Source organism: Festucalex cinctus, chromosome 1, assembly GCF_051991245.1.
Source record: "Festucalex cinctus isolate MCC-2025b chromosome 1, RoL_Fcin_1.0, whole genome shotgun sequence".
NCBI classification, from domain to species: Eukaryota; Metazoa; Chordata; class Actinopteri; order Syngnathiformes; family Syngnathidae; genus Festucalex; species Festucalex cinctus.
This window is the reverse complement of record NC_135411.1, coordinates 7,756,839-7,765,521: the sequence shown is the minus strand read 5'-3', so window position 1 is coordinate 7,765,521 and position 8,683 is coordinate 7,756,839. Positions and strand designations below refer to the sequence as shown.

Sequence of the window (8,683 nt, the reverse complement as noted above, 5' to 3'; positions counted from 1 at the left end):
TTTAATCAACTTCCTGCTTCGGGTTTCTCTCTCTCGCACACTGTTCTGACCATCCATCAATTTTCTCAACACTGGTGGTCGATGCTCATTTGAATCATTCAGTTGGCCCTCTTGGTGGTTTATTTTGGTAGGTTTCTACTTCCTATTTGCATACCATGATAGTACTAAATTTTGAGCAACTTTTGTGAACGAAGGATTGTAGTTTAGAATTTACTCAACTAGTGTCATGAATCTGAGTAGATCTGTTTGTGCTGTTAATGCTTTTACTTAGGTTTGGTACAAAGGCAAAAGGAAGTAAAAACCTACAGATTTTATTTTGGTAGGTTTGTACTTCCTGTTGTCTTTGGTTTCTGTAGAAACGTACAGATTTTATTTTGGTAGGTTTCTGTAGAAACCTATAGATTTTATTTTGGTAGGTTTCTACTTCCTGTTGCCTTTGTCCCATCCATTCTCAGCTGAGCAACTTTTTGCAAAGGACTGATTTGGACCTTCTACTGCTAGCGGAGTGCATTTGAGTCCATCTGTTAACACTGGTAGTGCCTTTACTTTGGTAGGGTTCTAATGCCCGTTTTGTTCAGTTGTTTGAAACAACATTTTTGCAAACAAAACACTACCATTCCATGAGTCTACTTTTTTTGTGCTGTTACTCTTTATTTTGTTACGTTGCTCCTTATGGTATGGGACTCAAAAGCGGGATAAGATTTTTGTCCAAGTTTTCGTAACTAAACAGATTTTAATATGGATCTTTTGCGACTGGACTTTTTAGTGCGTTTGTGTTCTTGACAAAGGAGGACCAGGTGAAGATGCTACGTTAGCTTCTCACGCAGTCTAGCCAAGAGGAATGTGGACAAGATTTATTTATGTTGTGGGTGAATCAAGATGAGCACAGGTTTTCATCCATGTTTGTTTTTCTTTTATTGAGCGAGGCATAAAAAAAAATGGAATAGCTCTTACTCATGGTCCTTAGGCTAACACGTACGGCATCCAATATGCAAAATAATGCCCTCAATTAAGACTGACAATGCTGCCGATTATCGATTACTACTTACTATACTGCGGTGTAGTGTCTAGCGAGTCTAGGTCGTGCACAGTTAGGAATTGTTAGAGATTTGCAATGTTAAAAGCATGCATTCCTATTTCATGTACTTTTTTGATATATACACACAAAACAAAACTATTAACATCCTTTTTTCTTTTTCTTTTTTTTTATCTCCCTGTCTGTGATAAATAAGCAAGTGCTGAATCTTAACCAACATACACCTTTGTTACATTCAAACATCTACATGCCGTTTTGTGTCTCGAAACAGCAGCGATTCTGAACCGGCGGAACCAAAAGTCAACAAAAAGCCGGGGGCACTCGTTTACGACACGAGCAGAGACGCCACGCTGGATGTGTGTCGTCAGGTGCTGCTGTTTTGGTTAGCAACAAAGTTCTGGGTGGGCTCAGCAGTTAAGCCCGATCAAGAGAAAATTGGTGGACATGTATCATGACGAGAGGTCCCACACTCACAATGGACATTTTGGTTTCAAGCAGCCATTTTGGGTGAATTCTTAGGCTTGGGCTCAAGTTTGATGACCACAGATAGTTAAAATTCTTGCAAGTGCATGGTGAAAATTCATTCATTTGGAGGGGCCCCAAACAGTTCGATATGATACCTATATTTTTCTACATGGGCCCTCTAGTGTGGTACCAGTTGGTCACTTCAAAAATTGGCCCCACAAGCAAGCTTGACTGAGCAATACGAAATTTGGTGGGCATGTCTTTCATGATAGTACAGGTTAAAAAAAAAAAAAAAGAACTTGGCCATTTTGTTTTGAAGCAGCCATTTGGGGTAGATTCTGGGGTTCTCGAGTAATTTAACGAACCTTTATACAATCTGATCCGGGCAGAGCAAGGCAACAAAGTCTGACTGTCATTTTGAAGATTCACTATGGAAAGGGGTTAACTTTTGTTTTTAAAATTCAGCCCCGTAAGCCAGTTTTACCTCGCAACATGAAAGTGGGAACACGTGTCAATCATATCAGGTCTCACAAAGAAGTCTCAAGGACATATGCCCGGAATTGTACAGGAATTGGGCCATTTTGTTTTGAAGCATGCAGCCATTTATGGGACGATTCCATGGCTAACCCTACTAGTGAATTTACCCAAATGAGTTCCACCTGATTTGAAAATTAAGCCCCAAAGCCAGTTTCACTTGGTGGACATGTTGGTAATATCACAAGATAAGAAAATGTCTCTTAAAAAAATAAAAGTCTCATGGGGATCCGTACTTGCCAAAACCTCGCTCGGAATTCACCCAAATTCGAAGCAGGTTATCCAAAACAGATGGGCGGAGCTCATTTGACAATCTCATCGAATGTGAGTGGAGTAAAGTGAGGCAGTCAACTGATAAATGTACGGATTTGCCATGAGAAAAGGACCAGGACTGACCTGACCAGACCAGTTGAGAAGCGCTGCTCTACACGACAGTGCACAATGAATTCCTGAGACTTGTCGCTAATTCGTCCCTTCATCGCCTTAAGGATGTCCATCCGTGGAAGTGCTATATTACAACAAGTGTCATGACAAACACGTGGTACATGTGCTCATTTGGTCAAAATAAAATGGCATTCCGTGGATTTGTTGTTGTTGTTATCTATCTGCACACATTTAAAATAGTGACACAAGACAACTGCAGTGCTAATAGAAACATATACACATTTTGTACAACACGACAAAGTTTTGATTCCCTTTTCGGAGCGAGCTGTCGCGTAAGCGGTTAATGTTGGCGTCCTTTTTCGCGTGAATGCATTTCAAAACAGTGCAAAAAAATTAAAAAGGCCTTGTTTTTTTCCTCGTTCGCTCATTCTTTGTTTACTTTTTTTTTTTTTTTTTTTTTTTTTTAAAGCGAGCGCGTCTCCACCTCAATCTTTTCCTCTGACTGGTGGGCGTCCTGGTGGCCGGCGACCACGATTGGCCGCACAGTCACCAGCGGTCCGCCGCCGTAGATGGCGTGCAGGAAGTTCCACGTCTCCTCGGAGATCTGGCCCGAGTCGGCTCCTGCGGAAACGGGGAGGCAACGTAAACCACTTCTCACCTCCAAACGTCAACAAAAGACTCGCCAGTTTTAAACCATCGTCACGTGGAACTTTAGCTGAAGTTGGCAAGCTATTTATTGTGCTCAAAGGCCACAATGGATTTTTAAAATGGACACATAGACATGATCTTTAATAGATGTGTTTATAAAAACACCAATTTAAAGTAATTTCTTTTTTTAAAATTGTATTAGTGTTCCCTCGCTATAACGTGGTTCACTTTTCGCGGCCTTGCTGTATTGCTGATTTTTTTTTTAGTGCAATTTTTCTTTTCTTTTTTTTTTACAGTAATGTACCAATTTTAGAAAATTTATTAAGGTGTGAACATTGAGAATGTTTAAACGAGAAAAAAATGTGAGAAAATGTAAATGCCTCCATGAGAAACGTGTATAAACTGTGTGGTGAGGTGTTTTAAAGCCTTAAACATTTATAATAAATGTAAAACATAAAACTAACTACACTTTGCGGATTTCATTTATTGCGGGTATTTTTTGGAACCTAACCCCAGCGGTAAATGAGGGAACACTATTTGTAATAACGAATCATAATAATTAAACAATTATTTAATAACTGGCTAACCAACTAATAGTCGCTTAGTTATTACAAATAATAATTGTATTTTTTGTAATAACTAATCATAATTAACCCACTATTTATTAATTGGTTAACCAATTAACTCATTCACTCCCAGCCATTTTTACCTTCGCTCCCGGCTGTTTGACTGGATTTTGACTGATTTTGAAAGGCCCACAGAATATTGTGTTCTATTGTTATAAAAATATGGAACCTACTAAAAGAAAGATTAGAATCTCTTCTTTCATCAGGAAAAAAAAAGTATATTTGTATCTGTTTTTGTTTTGTAGCAGTTAGCATTAGAATATAGCTACGTTTCATCATTCACATTCCTGGTGAAAACACTGACATAAAGAGCTTGTTGCAACATGGCCCTGGTTGAGCACCTATACTCTGCTGCCACCTGCTGGCCGTTTTTGTAATTACGACCATTGCTTCAACCTTTTTCTTCAGTTCAGAGGCTGCATCAAAGCCTTCTGTATCCTCAAGTATAAAACAAAACAAAACATGAAAAACGTATAAATACGTCCTTGGGACACTGGTAATATTTAAAATAGAACGCATTTATATGTTTTTGGGAGGAAATTAGTTAATAGTCTGTTAATTATGATTAATTATTACAAATTGTATTATTGGTAATAACTAATCATAATTAACCCATTTGATAAAAAATAAAGTATTTACTGTATTTGTTTGACTACTTTTAAATTTCAGACATACAATATTACTAAGCAGTTTAGGGAAGAAAAAAATGAAATGAGAACAACTTGGAAGTCAAGCATCTTACACTTTAGACTCTAAAGAAATAGATATAATATAGTGGAACCTCGAGCGTTTAGCGGTTCCACTGTACTTTCAGGAGTGAAGAGATGCATTGTAAAAAAAAAAAAAAAAAAAAAAAAAAAAAAAAAACATTTCAAATGACTTTTTGTACCTTGTTTGAGTGTTAAATGGCCACTCTTGTTCACCGCTATCTTGGAATTATCAATTGGTCCTGGTTGATCTTGAAAAAGAGAAATAATTCAATTAGTTCTTCTCTCACACACATACAAACAAACAGCCTTCTTTTATATCTTGCTTAATAATTTCAGGGTGTCAAAGGTTGGTGTCATGCTTGGGAAGCTAATTCTTTGTAGCAACAGAAACTATGTATTACAAGTAGCGCAAGTTGGGAGGAGTTGGGGGGGAAAACTGTCAGCTGTTATAAATAGACGTGGCAATACAAAAGGGAGCAGAGCGGGAGAAAAAAAAAACGAGTAGCTGAAGAAATGTAAATGTAATTTTTGATGACTCGGAGGATTTGAAGAACCTTGAAGCTAACTCAAAAGAAGAACCCATTTCACGCTTTGTTTTGGACCCAAGAGTATTTGGATCTTGTGCAACACAAACACATCAAGTAGTGGCTGTGGGCATTTAATTACTCAAGTGTCTAAAAGGTCTTTGCATTAGAGTGTATTACACTTTATGTCAAATGAAAGTCGAGTCAAATTAAGAGGATTATTGCAGAAAAATGGGTTGAAGATGCAACATTCACATGGTAATTGCAATGCTAATAGTCATTAAAAAATACTACAAAAAAGCATCTATGTACAAAATATGCAGTCAGACTTTACTTGTGCTTTAAGCGCTGCTGTTTTGGTTAGCTATAGTATTCAAATGGGCTCAGCATTTCACTCCATTTTTTTTTTAACAGTAGCCGATAATCTTACACTGACTGGCTACCTTTTTATTTTTTTTCCCTGATGTAAAAAGGTGCAGGTCTGTTGATAGGTACTGTTGTTTTGGTTAGCAATAAAACTATAAAAGTCATTCAAATGGGCTCCACTGTTAACCATTTTATGTCAATGTAAGAGCACACTGTATATAATTGATCTCACTCAATTTGAGGGAAACATTTACTTTTGGGACGCACCAAATTTTCAGCCAAAAATGTTCATTTCGTGTATCCGTTTTTTTCTATTATATTTCAAAGGTGGACGACTCAACTAGCAACTACAACTTTAGGGAATAATGGCGTAATTATTAACTAACGCTATTCTATTTTTCTTGCTATTAAAACACTTCCTTGGCCTTTTGTGTCACGTTTGAGTGGTCCTGATGTGAAAAGGGCAGCCTATTTGAGGAAGGTGTTTACATCTTTTTTTATGCGGCTGACACATCCAACGACTAATTCGGAGAAGGAGGTGCAACTTTGCATCTTCTTTGCGATGTGATGACACATTTATTCAACGCTCTAATTAGATGTACGTGTGTGCATTTCCACTTTACCGTTGTCTTTCCCTTTGACAAAACCCTCCCACTCGCGGAACCACTGCATGCTGATGCAGTATATGACCACCGGAGACTCCTCATCCTGGAAGGCCTTGTTCAGCTGCACACAGAGCAAATGTGGGGGTAGGAGGCGTGAGTGTCGCTGGAGGAGAGCGAAGGGGAGGGAGGAGGCGGCGGCGGGGGAGGATTTCGCACAGAATAAATGAAGTGAGGATGAAAGGACTGAGTGAGGAGATGGAAAACTAAATCAATTCTCTCTGGTCCTTCGCTGTAATTACGCGACATTCTGAACACACCGCGCCTGTGTTGTCTTTCTGGGAAATGAAACACTTCCTGTTCGTGATACGCACACACAGAGTATTTCAGAAAGATATCCTGCACACCAGAAAATACAGAATTTATCCACCTGTGCCTTTTATACAGTACACGTGTTTGCCTCTGTCTCACAGAGATGCTGAACATTTTCAGGGAAGATTAGAGTCTCTTCTTTCAGCAGGAAAAAAAAAAAAGCATCTGTTTCGCAACAGCAATTAGCATTAGAATACAGCTAAGTTTCATCATCATACACAAAGAGCTTATTTTGCAACATCGCCCTGGTTGATCTCTTATACTCTGCTGCCACCTGCTGGCATTCTCTTTAGTTCAGAGGCTGCATCAAAGCCTTCTGTATGCTCTTGCATAAAAAAACAAAAAACGTATAAGTACGTCTTTGGGACTATGGCAATCTTTAAAATACAACGTTTTTATACGTTTTTGGGAGCAAATGAGTTAATTTAGTTTATAATGTCTATTTTTATAAAAGAACTTTATAATAGAGTGAAAGAGGTTTACTGCATTGACGGCGCACGTTCACACAACATGGCATCATGCAAGCAGACTGTAACGATAACGGCAATATCGCGATATTAAAATTGACACGATATCGCCATGTCACAATATTTATTCGTTTTGTGCAGTCATGGTAAACAAAACTTTTTTGGGTGTTTAAAAAGAAAAACAGTGACAGTTCTAGCACACTCTGGCAGTTAATTTTAATTAGGAATGTTTTAGCCACACCATATATTTTTCAACATCTCCATCAAAAAACCAGCATTGCCAAGTACATAGACATGATACTTTCTGCCGCTGAGTCAATAGGAGCACATAACGTGATGATGTGACATGACATGGCCAAGCCTATTTTGGTGTCATTGCTATTATTATGTATAAAAAAAACAGCACTGACAAGTTTGACAACACGATGCTGAGTTTTTAAACAGTATTGTGAGCTTTTTTTTTTGTAATTTTTTTTTTTTTTTTTTTTTTTAAACTATCGCCACCCTCCCCGCAATATTGTGATGATTATCATATAGTGTGGTCCGTATTGTGACATTTGGATATCGTTACATCCTTCAATATGAGTGTGTGACGCCAACGATAGCTGCTTTTAAGAATGAGTGTCACCCATTAGCCTTCACACTCCTCCCTGGCACTGCCGAATAATACCGTTACGCACGTGACATCCCACTTCTGTTACGGCTTTGACACAATCTGTGAAGGCGGGAACATGCTGGTTTTAGACGGGCGTGGGCAGACTGCACTGATGCTAAGGCAACTGCAAGCGTCTCAATGCATTAATAATGAGGCTTTCATCAGTTTTACACCTCTCGTATCCCTCTGGGGTGATGAGCACAAAATGCAGCACCAAATTGCACAGCAACGCCAGTACAATATTAATGGCACCAACAAGATCACATAATTAGCTATTTAAGTAACAACGTGTTGGGTTGGGTAGCCAACTTACCCGGACAAACATCTCCAGCTCCGACTTGCGTCGCTTCTCCAGCTTCTCGACCTCAATCTGGCACGTGTTGCAGACGTACAGGTGATTGACGGCGGGTCCTCCGCCATACCTTAATAGACAAACCGGACCAGTTAAGTGGAACAAGCGTAATGACAAAAGCAGCCAGGGGTGAGTCGTCATACCTGCTGTACAGGTGGTCCCACACGTTCTGTGGTACTACTACGGCCAGCTCTTCGATGTAGGCTGCTTTGTTGGGAGGCGCGCCTGACGTCACAGGATAGGACGTTCAAACCAGCATTCGCAGATACCATAATCAAAAGTAACACCACGTTATGCGTCATAGTACCGCCGTGCGAGCACAGGAAGTCGTCATTGGAGATGGGCCCCGGCTCGGCGAAGGTCTTGAACTTGTTGAGCCATTGGCGGGAAATGTAGAACTGCAGCAGGCTGGGCTCCATCATGTTGAGCAAGCCCGACACCCTATTACGCTCCTTCAGTGTGTCCTCGTTGCTCTTCCTGCGGGGTGGGAGTAGACGGAATTTAGCGTTATCCGATGTGAAACTTAGGAAAATGAAAAGCAATTAATTGCAGTTTTAAATATTCATGAATACATTGGTATCTTAAAGTTTCAACGCCCCATTAATTCAAGCCACGGGACTCTTCATATGTGACACAACAGGAGAAAATCTCCTCACATTTCCTCATAAATCTCAAGCAACTTGCACAAAAATATTGTGATAAAATCTTGTGAAACTTCTGCAGAATCACACTAGGCTTCGGCTACTTCTACAAAATCTCAGATTTCAATAAATCACATGAAACTTCTAGTAAATCTCATAATACTTCCGCTAAATCTCACAAGACATCCGTAAGTGACATGAAACGTCCGCGCAAAATGTCAGTTTTCAATAATCACATGAAACTTCTCGTAAATCTCATGATACTTCCGCTAAATCTCACAAGACATTCATAAGTGAGATG

General features: G+C 39.4%; 1 protein-coding gene across 2 annotated transcripts in view; it reads right to left on the bottom strand.

Annotated features, from left to right (window-relative positions):
* Positions 1-890: 890 nt before the first annotated feature.
* Positions 891-8,683, bottom strand: part of usp33 (ubiquitin specific peptidase 33) — a 29,088-nt gene continuing 21,295 nt past the window's right edge. For both annotated transcript variants that reach the window (XM_077514450.1, XM_077514459.1), the window contains exons 19-24: positions 8,049-8,218; positions 7,885-7,966; positions 7,703-7,811; positions 5,917-6,019; positions 4,583-4,651; positions 891-3,040 (exon numbers count right to left, since the gene is read on the bottom strand). In XM_077514450.1, coding sequence (XP_077370576.1) covers positions 2,883-3,040; positions 4,583-4,651; positions 5,917-6,019; positions 7,703-7,811; positions 7,885-7,966; positions 8,049-8,218 — 691 coding nt within the window. In that variant the 3' untranslated portion in view covers positions 891-2,882. The remainder of the gene's footprint in view (positions 3,041-4,582; positions 4,652-5,916; positions 6,020-7,702; positions 7,812-7,884; positions 7,967-8,048; positions 8,219-8,683) is intronic.